This window comes from Rhodamnia argentea, chromosome 6 (assembly GCF_020921035.1).
Source record: "Rhodamnia argentea isolate NSW1041297 chromosome 6, ASM2092103v1, whole genome shotgun sequence".
Lineage (NCBI taxonomy): Eukaryota > Viridiplantae > Streptophyta > Magnoliopsida > Myrtales > Myrtaceae > Rhodamnia > Rhodamnia argentea.
The window spans coordinates 14,829,099-14,842,245 of NC_063155.1; the positions used below are offsets into that span (position 1 = coordinate 14,829,099).

At 41.2% G+C, this 13,147-nt stretch overlaps 2 protein-coding genes across 4 annotated transcripts; both read right to left on the bottom strand.

Annotated features, from left to right (window-relative positions):
* Nucleotides 1-1,609: 1,609 nt before the first annotated feature.
* On the bottom strand, nt 1,610-5,419 carry LOC115748411. 3 transcript variants are annotated; one of them, XM_048280307.1, is made up of 5 exons: nt 4,966-5,419; nt 3,705-4,556; nt 2,968-3,572; nt 2,152-2,937; nt 1,610-2,059 (listed from the first exon to the last, which is right to left on the bottom strand). In XM_048280307.1, the coding sequence occupies exons 1-5, from the start codon at nt 5,147-5,149 to the stop codon at nt 1,982-1,984; spliced, it is 2,505 nt and encodes an 834-aa protein (XP_048136264.1). In that variant the 5' UTR covers nt 5,150-5,419; the 3' UTR covers nt 1,610-1,981. The 3 variants fall into 3 exon arrangements, with proteins under 3 accessions (XP_048136264.1, XP_030540747.1, XP_030540746.1); XM_030684887.2 differs by having other exon boundaries at nt 1,610-1,958; nt 1,992-2,059; nt 2,152-3,572; nt 4,966-5,415; XM_030684886.2 differs by having other exon boundaries at nt 2,152-3,572; nt 4,966-5,415.
* Nucleotides 5,420-7,074: 1,655 nt separating this feature from the next.
* On the bottom strand, nt 7,075-12,808 carry LOC115748416 (eIF5-mimic protein 1-like). Its single transcript, XM_030684894.2, has 8 exons — nt 12,655-12,808; nt 12,174-12,197; nt 11,590-11,695; nt 11,439-11,507; nt 9,935-10,428; nt 9,254-9,515; nt 7,483-7,691; nt 7,075-7,318 (listed from the first exon to the last, which is right to left on the bottom strand). Exons 1-8 carry the CDS (start codon nt 12,657-12,659, stop codon nt 7,252-7,254), a joined length of 1,236 nt encoding a protein of 411 aa, XP_030540754.1. The 5' UTR covers nt 12,660-12,808; the 3' UTR covers nt 7,075-7,251.
* Between the last annotated feature and the right edge of the window lie 339 nt (nt 12,809-13,147).

Genomic DNA, 13,147 nt, shown 5'->3' on the forward strand with positions numbered 1-13,147 from the left:
CCGATTTGCATACCAATCACAAAGGAATTGTACTTTTTTTTTATTGAAATGAAATTTTCATTTCACTCGAAAGAGAGGTACATCATTTCAAGATAAACATGAAAATTAAACAAATCAAATAAATCTGAAAAATAAATAAACTTGATTTTCAACCTAGTACCCCGATTTGCATACCCATCACAAAGGAATTGTACTTGGAAGCTCTCGTACTTGGTGTCGTTTAAAAATCAGAAATTGACCCACAATCTCTCCAACAATTCATTTCTGGTCCTTGCGATCTCACACATTAAACAAGACACTTTCATTCTGGTCCCTACTTCGAGGATCGAGCGAATGGTACATTTGACCAAACAAGTCTACGGTGGAGTCAGTGAGGAACCGTTGCTTTCATTCACAAAATTTTCGCGACTGAGCTCTCAATTCCGGCCTCTCCAAGCAAAATACTTGACATCCACCAAACCACAAATGAGAGCGATATTTCAGTCGAAAACTACTACCCCAGGCCATCAAATCCAAACGTGACTTTGATGACGATCGGCGTCTCGAGCAGCCGGTCTTCCAGGGCCCCGGTCCTTTTCGGCGGTCGGAGGTTTTCTCTTCTAGATGTTTGAATGGCGCGCGCAAGTCGCGAGGATCGTTATCATCTGAGGGAGGAATGATCTGAAAACGTGTAGGGAGTTGGCTTCTAATCAAAATTGCCTTTGCTGTGTGGTCCAACGATGGTGGCGTGGGGGGGACCATCCTTATGCTTTTGTCTTTTGGGATGGTAAACTGATGGGGAACCTCCAAAAACAATCTTATTGGAATTCTTGGCCATCTAGACTACTTCATCAGTTCACTTCAAAATTCTGTACAAAAACAGGCAGGTCAACTTCATTTCGCTTCTCTGACCAAAAAAAAAAAAAAAACTTCATTTCGCTTCAAATTCACACAACTGTGCCTTGCAAATGCGCCGGGCGTCGAAGGGCGATATCCCGTTGTAAGAACTTCAAAGCGCGCGTGCGTTCTTCGCTCCTCTACCTCTCTAGCTGACTTACCGATTTTGATCCAAGCAACTTAATGGGACTAGGGTTTTTCGTTTTCTAATTCTCCTGCTCCTGCTGTGAATTTATTGCCTTTTAAGTTTTTTTGACATGATTGGTATCATGGTATGCAGATAAGTTTTTGCTCCTCATTCAGCTCAGAACAGATTTCAGATTAATGGTGAATATTAAGTTTCAAGTTAGGTCCTCCTGCTCCTGTGAATTTATTGCCTTTTAAGTCTTTTTGACATGATTGGTATCATGGTATGCAGATAAGTTTTTGCTCCTCATTCAGCTCAGAACAGATTTCAGATTAATGGTGAATATTAAGTTTCAAGTTAGGTCCTCCTGCTCCTGTGAATTTATTGCCTTTTAAGTCTTTTTGACATGATTGGTATCATGGTATGCAGATAAGTTTTTGCTCCTCATTCAGCTCAGAACAGATTTCAGATTAATGGTGAATATTAAGTTTCAAGTTAGGTCCTCCTAACATATTATATCTGAAAGACTGATCATATATCTATCTACTAAAGGAAAAAAGGATCTCTGAGCATAATTGATCTGCAGCTTTATCAATGAAATGTGACTAAAATTGAAAAAGTCGACACGATGAAGGTAATTTTGTGACCAAACATGTCACATACACATAATTTGCAGATCAGAAGCAAGCTATTCTGAAAGCTAGAATTCTACCACGACCGAACCAGACAGGGCAGAAGAAGTAGAAAGGATTCTAAAAGCTAGAAATTCTACTGGAAATAATCAGACCACAGGGGCAAGTGGAGGGATTGTAGAGCAGTTCAGAAGTGAATTGCATGCAACAAGCAGCACTTAAACTGTAAGCTGTTCATACTGCAGTCAGACAAATCTAGCTAAACTAAGTCACAAACCACTGAATCCTCTGAATGGTAGGAATCAGGAGCAACTGGGAGTCAGCAGGAGAATGCTTTCTCCTCTAGTCATGGAGAAGTGACTTGCTTCAGCAATCTGCTCGAACGCCTTATTGGAGTGATGACCACCTCCTCATCTCCGTTTCGCTTCAATCAAAGACAAGCACCAACAATGTGAGATCAACTCTTTCGTGTTTACATATAGACATCACTCTGGGAAAGGTCGGTTAGATACTTACGTGTTTGCATGCGATCTTCTCGTATGTGGTGAAGCTTCCGTAAGAGTGGGAACCCATGGAGAGTTCTGAAGAAGAAGAAGCCAGTGATTCCCTCCTGCAATTCTTCTTAAGTCTCCTCTCCTGGCTTTGTGCCTCATCATTGGCGCCCCTTAAACCCGTGCTGAGAGATGACTTCTTCTGGAAGCTGCTCATTTCTGAAGGGCATGGTTCTCCGGCTATGTCAACCTCGGTGGGACAATTGGGAGAAGACCACCTCTGCCACATCGTATGCTCCACACTTACTGACACAGGACTGATGTTAAATTTCTTGGTCGCCCATGGCTGCTCCACTGGAGTTGGAACACTCATGGAACTGCTTCCTTTTTTCACGTAAAAGAAAGCTGCAGCTGCTGATAGACTAAGACCTACCAAAGCGAGTCCCACCATAACAAAGACAGAAACATTGCTTTCAGATTCTACAATGGTAGAATTCTCTGCATCTGCCACATCGACTGCTTCGATGTTTTCTGAGCCAATGACTGTTTTTTGGTTGGACTCACTTTCATCACAATTAGAAACATATTTCTCTCCTTGGAACTCTGCTGGTTCTAATGCTACAACTTGAACGGAGTCAGGCTTCTGTTGCTCCTCTTTGCCAGTCACAGATGTAGTCACAACCGCAATCTCCTGGAATTGCTCTTCCTCTGGAAATTCCGGTTCACTTACTTCAGACGACAAATTGAAATCTTCAAGTTCAAGGTTGTGTGTTTCTTCCCCATCTCCAGCTACTTCTTGTTGCCCTGCAACAACAACTTCAGCATCACGCTGCTTGACAACTAGGGCCCCTTCAATCATCGTTAAACCATCATCAATCTGAAAACCATCCCCCTCTTCAAGTTCCATAATACTTGTTTCGTCCACCTCTTCAGACACCATTTTGCATGCTGCAGCAACTTCACCATCATGCTGCTCGACAAATGGTGTTGCTTCAATCATCGAACCATCACAAATGTTCTTTTCAATCCACAGATCCTCTTGCAAGTCAGTCAAGTTATAATACCTGAAGCCACCGACTTGCTTGTCACCCTTCAAGTGGTCTATCAGCTCGGAAATGTAAGACACCGAATCACCATACAAATACCAGAAATTCTGAGCAAGCTCGTCGAAATCAACTCTGACGCTTTCAGCTAATTTAGAAGTCTCAAGGAGCTCGCTGAACCTCGAACCTTTGATGTAAGAACAATTTCTCAGTGGAGAATTAGCTCCTGCCATTGCCATGCACGCAACAACTAAAAGGACAAAAACCAGAGAAACGCACTTCGTTTTCGTGAAAAATCGATGCTTGGACACTTTCTTCACTTCAGCGGCCTCTTTTGCCATCTCAAGACTAGCCGCATTTGCAATGGTTTCAAACTCTTCATCCACAAGCACCTCTCCATCACCATCCGCTTCTTTTGCCATCTCGCTAGTTGAAACATCCTCAGTTTCATCACTATCTGCTGCTTTTTCCATCTCACCGGAAGAAACAGCTTCAGGTTCCTTTAGAGAATCATCCACAAGCATCTCTCCATCACCATCTGCTTCTTTTGCCATCTCGCTAGTTGAAACATCCTCAGTTTCATCACTATCTGCCGCTTTTTCCATCTCACAGGAAGAAACAGCGTCAGGTTCCTTTAGAGAATCATCAGATTGTGTTTCTTCAGTAAGATCAGTGTCTGAAAAGCCTCCGATGCAAAAAGTGTCATCAAGAGGATTACCATCTTTTTCGTCGCTAAGATAATGCATTCTCCTGGGGCTCGGCTTGTAATGAAGAAATTGCGGCCTTGGTGAGAGATAATTGAATTTGGGATCATAAGGTGGCATCAGCGGATCGGCATCAAGTGGTGCCAAAAGATGGCAGGGTGATCTGGGGGCAGGACTGGTCTTAAGATCCTCATTCACATCAACACAATCTGATGTCTCCGAGTCATCTAGAAGGATTGTCTGTACATTAGAGTCGAAAGCTACTTTCTTTCTGGAACCTTTCGACGATACTTCACAATTCGCATCCGCATGGTCCAAATCAGCGACGGTCGAATGGCGAGAATCTGCGACCACCGCCTTTTCCATTTCCATCTCTCGTTTCGAGTTGGATTCTTCTAGCTGTTCGGAGAGACTCACTGAACTGCAAGAACTTCTCAAGTCAGAAAGTGTGACAGAAGTTCGAACGGGCTCGTTCCGGTCCGTCAGTATCCTCTTCTTTGGCGAAGCATTGAATTTAGAAGCCGCAGAAATCGTCGGAGACATGAAATTCTTTGGACTCTTGAAGGGAGCTACCGATTTGACTCGCGCTTGTTTCGTGCTCTGATCTTTACCATTCTCTTTATCCTCATGATCTCTGAACGATGTTAAGCTTTCTCTACCCACAGAGAGACTTCGAGGGTAGTCTATGCACGAGATAACAAGGGAAAATTAGCAGAGCTCAGAGACGCAAAAGAATCTAAAGCAGAATAAGCTGTATACGTGCCCAATTACAGACAAGAACAACTCTCAACGGATTTCACCAGACTAACGCTCAAATCATGAGCCATACCCATCCAAACACAAGGCAAAGAAGTCGAACGATTGAAGAGAAACAAAGATGTACAAAACACTAGCTACCCTGTTTCTGAATATACTACTCGCGATTGACAGATCGTCTTAAAATACCCAATTCAGATGACGAACTCGACGCGTAACAAGTGAGGCCCGAGAAATCTTAGGATAACCAAAAGCTAAGATATTTACCATCTCTTAACCATCGCCTCATACGGGAAAACGGACCTTGAATACAGAATCGGTCGAAAAGAGTCGAACCTGAGGGGCTATTGGCGGGAGTGACCGGGTTGAACCCTCTCGAGTTGGGGACGATCGCGGGTTTCGAGAACGGGTTGCCGCTGAAACTCCTCCTCATGGGATTCCCGACCTCCGAGGATCTTGAACCGGGGCTGTGCCTGGTCGGGTTAGGGTTTTGGCAAGATTTGCTCGAGGGCATGGCCATAGCAGGGTTCGATGGACGTGGGGTTTCGTCTTTGAAAACGCAAGCTCGAGCCGACGACTCGAAAGGCTGCGCTTCAAGTGCTCAAAATCAAGATCGATATCGAGAGAGGGAAAGAGAGTAAATGGCGAGCGAGATTTGGAGATCGAAGTGGATTCGATTCGGGTTCTTGGTGCTTTTGATTTGATCTCGGTCGTTGCGTAACGGCTAGTTCTCGAAAGTGAAGACCAGGGATTATTTTCAAATGCGGAGCTTGTGACCGTTGGCTGGATTGGTGAAAAGGCAACGAGCCACGTCGGATGCTTTCGTTAAAAAGAATCCGGAATCCGGAATTTGCAATTTCCTTTTTCTTTTCTGGAAAAACTAGCAACAGAAAAAAAAAAAAAAAAAAGAGGCACCCGCCCATGGGTATGTAAATATGGAAATTAAATTAAATAGATAAAGACAAAGTGCAATACGAATTAGTTTTGGAAATAAATTTCAAAATTGTTGAGAATATCGATGATTATTTGAATTTGATATGGGTTTCGAATTTATCATAGACTTATATGATTATGTAGTCATAGGTAATGATAAATCTAGTCACTTAGAGCCGACGTATTCGCCGGCTATCGGATAATGCATGGGACTAGAAAGCTCGAAGGCAAAGACTGCGTACAAACCTCAAGAAATGAACCTTCTCAAAACACGAGCATGCAATATCGCACCCGTCCAAACTCTTATCGACCCAACAAACGAGTCGCCTTCAATCGTATGGATTTAGAGTTGGATGGACTTGATTTGAGAAGTCAAGCAAGGTTAAGGATTTGATAGGGTAAATTACAAGTTTTAATAATTGGTTCTAGAAGCTACGCAAATTTAGGGACCAAACGTGAAAGGTTACTTTAATTTGCTGAGTGGACACATAAATTTTTAAGAATTATGTAGAGATCCATATCAATGAGGTCACATGATTTCTAACATAGAATATTTTTTTTTTGACATGTTCCTGGAAAATCTGGTATTGTATAATAAGTATTCTTATTTCCTTAAACCTACGCTATTATACAAAATCCTACTTTCCGTTTATTTCGCTGAAAATAAATATTTTAAAAAATACTTTCTTAAAAGTGACTTATTGTATGCTAAAAAAGTATTAGTCAATAAAAAATTTTTGTTTACCAACAATAATTTATATATAAATTTTTTGTGGACAATAAATAATTTTCGCACGTTCATTTTTATAAATAATCACTTTCAAGAGAATCACTCATTTTTCGCGAAATAAACGGAGCCCTAAATAATTCTCTCAAATTCTCCCCTTTCCTTTTCTTTCTTTCCTCTATTTTCGGAAAATAAAAAAGACAGTCTAATTTTTCACCCCATGACAAAACGTATTTTCTTCGACAAAAAAAAAAAAAAAAAGACAACGTATTTTCTATTTTCAGAACTACAAATTATACGCCACTTTTTAAGAAAAATGTCCGCCTATCATATAACTGTCATGTGACTTGCGAAAAATACCCACGCCACTCTCCCCGTCTCCAGCACACTGGCACCGTCGTCCCTTCCCTCTCCTGTGTCTGCAAATTCAATCAAGCTTTGCACGTCCCTCCTCTCTCTCTCTCTCTCAAGCTCACGGCGGCCCTGACTCACGGCCATGGCTGCTGGAGGCCCCGCGACAAGGGATGGAGGCTGCAAATTTGGATTAGCCATAAGGGACTGCCGACAGCACTGGAGAGGGGTGTCGAACGCAACGCTTTAATCAGGACTCATACATAATTCGACTCCCACTTGATGCTCGAATGATGGCTCGGGATCTTGCCTGAGCTTCAGTGGAACACGAGCTAAAAGCTCGAATGGCTCGCGAGTGCCTTACCTCGTTTCAAAGCCTCGCAAAATGCCCACAACGGAACATCGCTCGAAGAAAATATTGCATAAACGAAACATTGGTAGAAGCCACACTTATATAAGGTGTCAAACTGGGGAACATTATCAGTCAGCGAAAAGATGAGAGTGGTAATATCATCACCATCATATCACAGGGGAAACAGAAAACAGAGAAAAGATATAGTAGCTGCTGTTTTGAGAAGAGTACACAGGAGGAGCTGAAACATGGGGGCGCTCTACTCCTCTTCCTCTGCTTCTTCCAGCCAGTTCACGAACGGCTCCAGGGCCTTCACAAAGGTTTGCCTATTGGAGAGGTTTCAAAATCCACACAAATCATGAGTTGGTCTCCGAAATAACAAGAGTTTCGGCACACTGTGCAGAATTTGTTTGTCATATGGGGAAAAAAGTCCTTGTGTATTGGGAGCTGATACCAGACTTAGCATAAGATGGCGATAAAGATTGCATACCGTCCCTTGGAGTTGGACCCCTTGCGGAACCAGTGGAGGATGATATCTTCAGAAAGCACATCCTTATCGTACAGCTCCCTCACAAGCTCAGGGAACAGCTTCATCAGCTTAGTGTCCTCATAACACTGAGTTTGCACTTTGTACATAACCTCCAACTCAAGTTTCCCGTTTGTACAGAAAACATTTAGCAGTTCTGCCCATGTTTTGACCTGCAACGGCATTAACATTTTCAGCAAATTTCAAATCACCAATTTATAATGATTTCGAGTCTAAAATCAGTAATCGTCATCTTGAACCACAAGCAGGTACCATTGACTTTTACATAATGGAAGAGAAGCATAACTAATCCCTTCCGAAGTACTGAAAAATATCACACCAAAGTTACAGAACAGCGACTAAAATGGCAAAATGGTGATGGGCAGCTCAGTTTAGCACCAGAACTTCCTTTTATTACAATTTCCATTCCCATTTTTGGAGATTCAACTGCAAATCATGAGCCATAGCTCAGTTTGGCTCTAGAACTTCCCTTTACGTCAATTAGCTTCCTCAAATTCACGTTTCACTAGTATTTATCAGCAGGTTAACTGGCTTCAATCTAATGTAGATTGACACAGAAGGATTCCATTGCTTTAGACAATTCCAACTATATGACATAACCACACAATAGAACAAAGTATTTGTAGGAAGGAAAAGTTTCCAGAAGTGCTCTAATACATTAGAGAATCTCAATACCAACTCTCCCAGGAATCTAATAAAATGGTATTCAAAATTTCAACATAACCCCAGCTACATGTATAAGAATGGAAAACATGAGCTTCCAGACATTATACATCTACCAAAGCAATCCAACAGGGTAGCTTAAGCAGTCAAAGCTGAGACTTTCATACAAGAATGAGCTATTCTGGTCCACCCAAATACGTCAATGATATATTCCCAAGGTAAACATGGAGTCGTTTTCTCTGGAAAAAAATGTTGATCTCCATACAACCGATATGGAAATTATCCAACTACATATCCCATTACTTTAGTGCCTCTCAATGCCCTCATCATCAGACATTATTGAAGCAATCCAACAGGATAAGTTAAGCAGTCAATTTTGAGACCTTCATACAAGAATGAGCTGTGGTGATGCACCCAACTACATCAAAAAATAATTCAAATCGTAGTAAACAAGGGGTCGTTCTCTTGAAATAGGACGTGATATCCTCAAAATAACAAAAAACAGTGCACATCATTAGGATAAGAAGTTGAGAATATATGAATATACACCTCCCTGTTATTTGCAACAGGGTACAATAATCTGCCACAAAGGGGGATAGCTTCATCATATATCAACCTTACTCTCTTCCAACTCTCATCCTGCTAAGACTCCCCTTATGACCCGCGCTTTTCTACCATGGAATCACATCTTCTAAATGTCTCTTCACATGTCAAAAACCACTACAATTGTCTTCCCATGTCTTATCATAAGCTGGGCCACGACAACTTTTTATGGGCATGCTAGTTTCTAACTCTTATATTTCTTGAATATCCACATACACACCCAACCATCCTCATCTAGATGCACTCATCCGAGAGCAAATTGTTTAAGGTTCTCTTTCTTTTTTTTTCGTGTCTTTTCCAATAACTTGCTCAATTTTGAATCAGTCACAAAATAGATCAAAAGGGTTAGGAATAATACTACAGTACTATTTTCAATAAACAAATGACAAAAATTAAGAGAGAATTCCAGATTTTAGATGCCCAGCAGCACATTTAGCAGAAAATATACCTGGCGCAGAGCTGAATTTGCATTCTGCTGCTGATTCTTCCCAGACCACTGCACAGCATCCATAATGACATCCCAAAGCATGCGCACTACCTCTGTGTCTGGCAACTTGGCATCTTTAACTTGTTGTTTCGCAGATTCAATGACTTCAGCAATAGCAGCTTCCTCTGCTATCTGTGTTGTCAGAGCTGATTTCATTTCCTTCAATTTTACATCAGAGACTTTCCTCTCATTGTATTCGACTAAGGCTACCAGCCCTTCTTTGCTGTGAGTAACAAGTATCAACATCATATTGAAGGCAAATCCCAGGACAAAAAAGACTATCAGTCAAAGAAAAAGGATTACATGTCTTTGAGATGACATCTAGATCACACACCGGAAGAAGAAAACTGCCCGTTTATGTACATTCTAGACATAGCAATTATATTTGACAAAGAACTGAAACACCAACATAAACTCCACAGCATAAAACAGTTTTTAAGTAAACGGAGGTTTGACAAAAGTTACTCCATATCAAGTGACAAGCTTCTATTTTTATTGCAATCCATTCCTAAGAAGAAAGAAACTGAGAATAGAGGACAACTTTCCAGAAAAAAGAAAACACTCTCGGATAAATGCAAATTCACAGCCAAATAAATTGTGTCACATGAGCAGAGACCATAAGATCAGAAAGCAGAAACTCACGTGAAATGCTCAGAGAAAGCTTCAGCAGAGCGCTTATTAGCTGGGAAAAATTCCAGCAGATTTTCCTCAACTTTCCCCCGCTTCAGTATTGCAATCAAATCATCAAGGCTATTATCAATCAGATATTCTTTGAAGAACTCTGTTATGAAGGAAAGCACTATCCCTTTGGCAACAAGATTATCCTTGAGCATTGGCTGGAAGACAGTCTCTGGCGGCAGGCCTGATAACTTCTGGGAAAATGCCAGGGCTGTGAAAATTGCCAGCTTCTTCCTTTCATTTTCTTCAAACAGCTCCAAGGACTGCAGGAATCTTCGCATGACATTTTCAAGGTTCTTAATGAGAAATGGTCTCCGCCGCAAAATCTTCTGTATGTAAATGACTGATGGGAGAATCAATTCTCGTTTAGGCTCACACTCTATGAGAGAGTAAGGGTGGCGTTCACCCTCATCAGGCTTAGTAGTTCCAGGTTGTGTACGGCCTCCAGTGAAAGCAACCTGTAGTAACAAAAGTCAAAATCTAGGAAAGTCCTAAATATTCTGCCAAGAACATGCCATGTAAGCTGACATGATTTATTTTAGGACACTGCAGGAGTTACTTCACCGCAAATTTTAATTATCTAATCTTTTCATTTAAATGAAGAATCAACCCAGCTTATATCCGGGAAAAAAAAATTAGAGTCCAAGTAACCACAAATATATTATGAAAAATTCATGCCAAAACCCTAGCCAGCATGCAAAATGAGAAAATCCAATAGTTACATTTCATTCTCATCTTCATAAAGCATATCTACCAGTAACCACCAAACATTAAAGAAATTATGTTGAAATCTGACAACCCTATTTTGGAAGAAAGCATAGCATTTATCGCTTTCCAACCTCCTAGGGATCCACCTGTACATAGTGCAATATCATATAATGGTCACATTAACATTCTCTCTCCACATTCTATTCGTTTATTTTCCCTATTCTTACTACGTGATTTTTTTTGGTCTATTCTTCTTGTTACTCTACATCAACATAAAGCTTCATATGAGCTGCAAAACTGAGATAAGAAAACTTTACCATGCATAGCCAGAAGGAAAAAACATTCAGGAAGCTAATTCCTCCTTCATATGCTTATTAATGCCTGACGACCAGTTAAAATAATCTTAATATATCCCATCAAGACCTTCAAAAAGAGGCTGAAACACCTTTGATAAATCAACTGCCCTCTACAGTCTACAGCGTGTGTTAATTCATACAGAGTTCCCATCCTACAAGTAAAGCCTGAGCTTTAACACAAATAGGTCGTTCTTAACACGCAGGAACAAAAGGAAGTCTAATAATCACTCAAAGCTCAAATTTGCTAGTGGATGAACTGCATCATCAAAGAAGGCTTAATCGTGACACAGAACATGCCCGAACTACGTAAGAATACAATTAAGATGGCTACATCATCACTTTTCTTCTAAAAATAATGCAAGATACAAATGAAAGCCAAGAAACAGACTTAGCAAGAAGCTTACCTCAAAGAAGGTGTCACCATATCTTGAGAAGTTGAGATCTGAAGCTTCAACACCCTTTGCAACAAGGTCCTGCAACAGGAAATACTAGGTCAATTTAAAAGGTAACATGCAACCTGAATAGGATTGTCGAGCACGTTGGTGTGAAAATTACCAGATCACCAGCATTATCCAGATATATCTGGACCACTGCATCTGCAAATGCTGCAGGGTCCAGAGGAGCTGCAATATTCCGTTTGCGGGTCTTAATCCGCGTGCCACTGTTCAAGAAGACAAACGGAAGGACTTAAGTAAGTGACCAGACATATTCTGAGAATATAAAAGCTACAAAAGGTATGCAAATGCTAAAGAAAGAAAATTGATGACTATGGCTCCACATAGATATCTGAACACAAGTTGCATGCGAATTGCCCGAATAAGAGAGAGGAGATGTGGTATTACTTGTCGGAAGAAACCCATTTTGGAGATTATTGCAGATCCCCAAGAAAAATATCCCAAGATCATATAAGTCAATGAATTCCCGGTAAAAAAAAAAAGGTCAATTTATGTGAATTACTAACTCCATACCTAAAAACAGAACAAAAGAATGACGGTTTGTACCACCTTAGGGGATTCTTCCCACACTAACGCAAATAGACTCCCAGATGAATTTCCATGATGCAGGTAAAGAAATTGCAATTACAACACAGAGAAAAGGATTTAAAGTAGATACTAGTAAAGATTATAGAAGAAACGTACCCAAGAGTGGGTCTCTCCTTCGAGCTGCACAAGAAAAGCAATTACCCACTGTCAGCAGTCGTATTTAAAGAAGTTCATCATCCGAAAGAGAAATGCGAAATGAAACGAAACGGATGAAACAATCTACGGAAAACAACGACGAACCCAACTGAACCGAATCAAAACAGATGCAATGGACCCAGAGAACAAGATCAAGACTTTAACGCAATCCAATCGACCCAGAAACAAAATCGAATCAAAATCAAATCAAATCGAACTAAAAAAAATCACAGCAGATGCAAACGATAAGCGATCCCAAATCCCAAGATCTGCCGATCCAATCGAACGTCCAACCGGAAACCCAGACACCGGACGACACGACACCCATAATCACCAGAGCAAAGATGCATCGACGGGGGAGCGGGCGGGGAAAGAAAACAGCAGATCCGCCCGCTACAACGGGGGAATCGAGAGGCGAACAAGCGGCGGGGAAGTGATTTACCTCATAAACCAAGATAAGTAGAGAACGGAGGAGGCGTGAGCGCTTTGTGTGCTCGGTGCCTTCTTGGCGTCTGCGCTCAAAGGTCAGAGAGAGAGAGAGGAAGAGAGGGAGGAACGAGTGAGAGATCGAGCTAAAGGCGAAATGGGAAAAGGGCAGCGGGATGGGTATGGACACGGATATATATTGCGCACGGAAGAGAGAGAGAGAGAGAGAGAGGGCCTGAACTGAAGGAAATGAAAGCCCAAGGAGAAAGATATTTTTAGGTCCCAAGTCTTTTCTGCTCTTTCCTCTTTACTTCTTCTACACTTGTGATTGAAGAAGAAGTCAACTCAACATCACAGATTCGACCAAAAAAACTTGTCATTCTTTTGATATTGAGATACACCCACTTTTAGAGATAGAAGAAATCCACAAAAAAAAAAAAAATGAGTGATCGATTTCCAGATCTACTTAAGAATTGGCCCGGACTAGTTAGTCCAATTCTAGGATCAAG

Bases quoted from the DNA above. Each gene is read 5' to 3' on its own strand.
- LOC115748411 (XM_030684886.2), bottom strand. From the start codon at position 5,149: ATGGCCATGCCCTCGAGCAAATCTTGCCAAAACCCTAACCCGACCAGG. The intron at 4,557-4,965 runs GTTCGACTCTTT...TCTCGTGCATAG, and splicing joins TCCCGCCAATAGCCCCTCAG to ACTACCCTCGAAGTCTCTCT. The intron at 2,060-2,151 runs GTAAGTATCTAA...CTTTGATTGAAG, and splicing joins AGAAGATCGCATGCAAACAC to CGAAACGGAGATGAGGAGGT.
- LOC115748416 (XM_030684894.2), bottom strand. The intron at 11,508-11,589 runs GTAATTTTCACA...TTCCTGTTGCAG, and splicing joins TGGATAATGCTGGTGATCTG to GACCTTGTTGCAAAGGGTGT. The intron at 9,516-9,934 runs GTGAGTTTCTGC...TGTTACTCACAG, and splicing joins GCTTTCTCTGAGCATTTCAC to CAAAGAAGGGCTGGTAGCCT.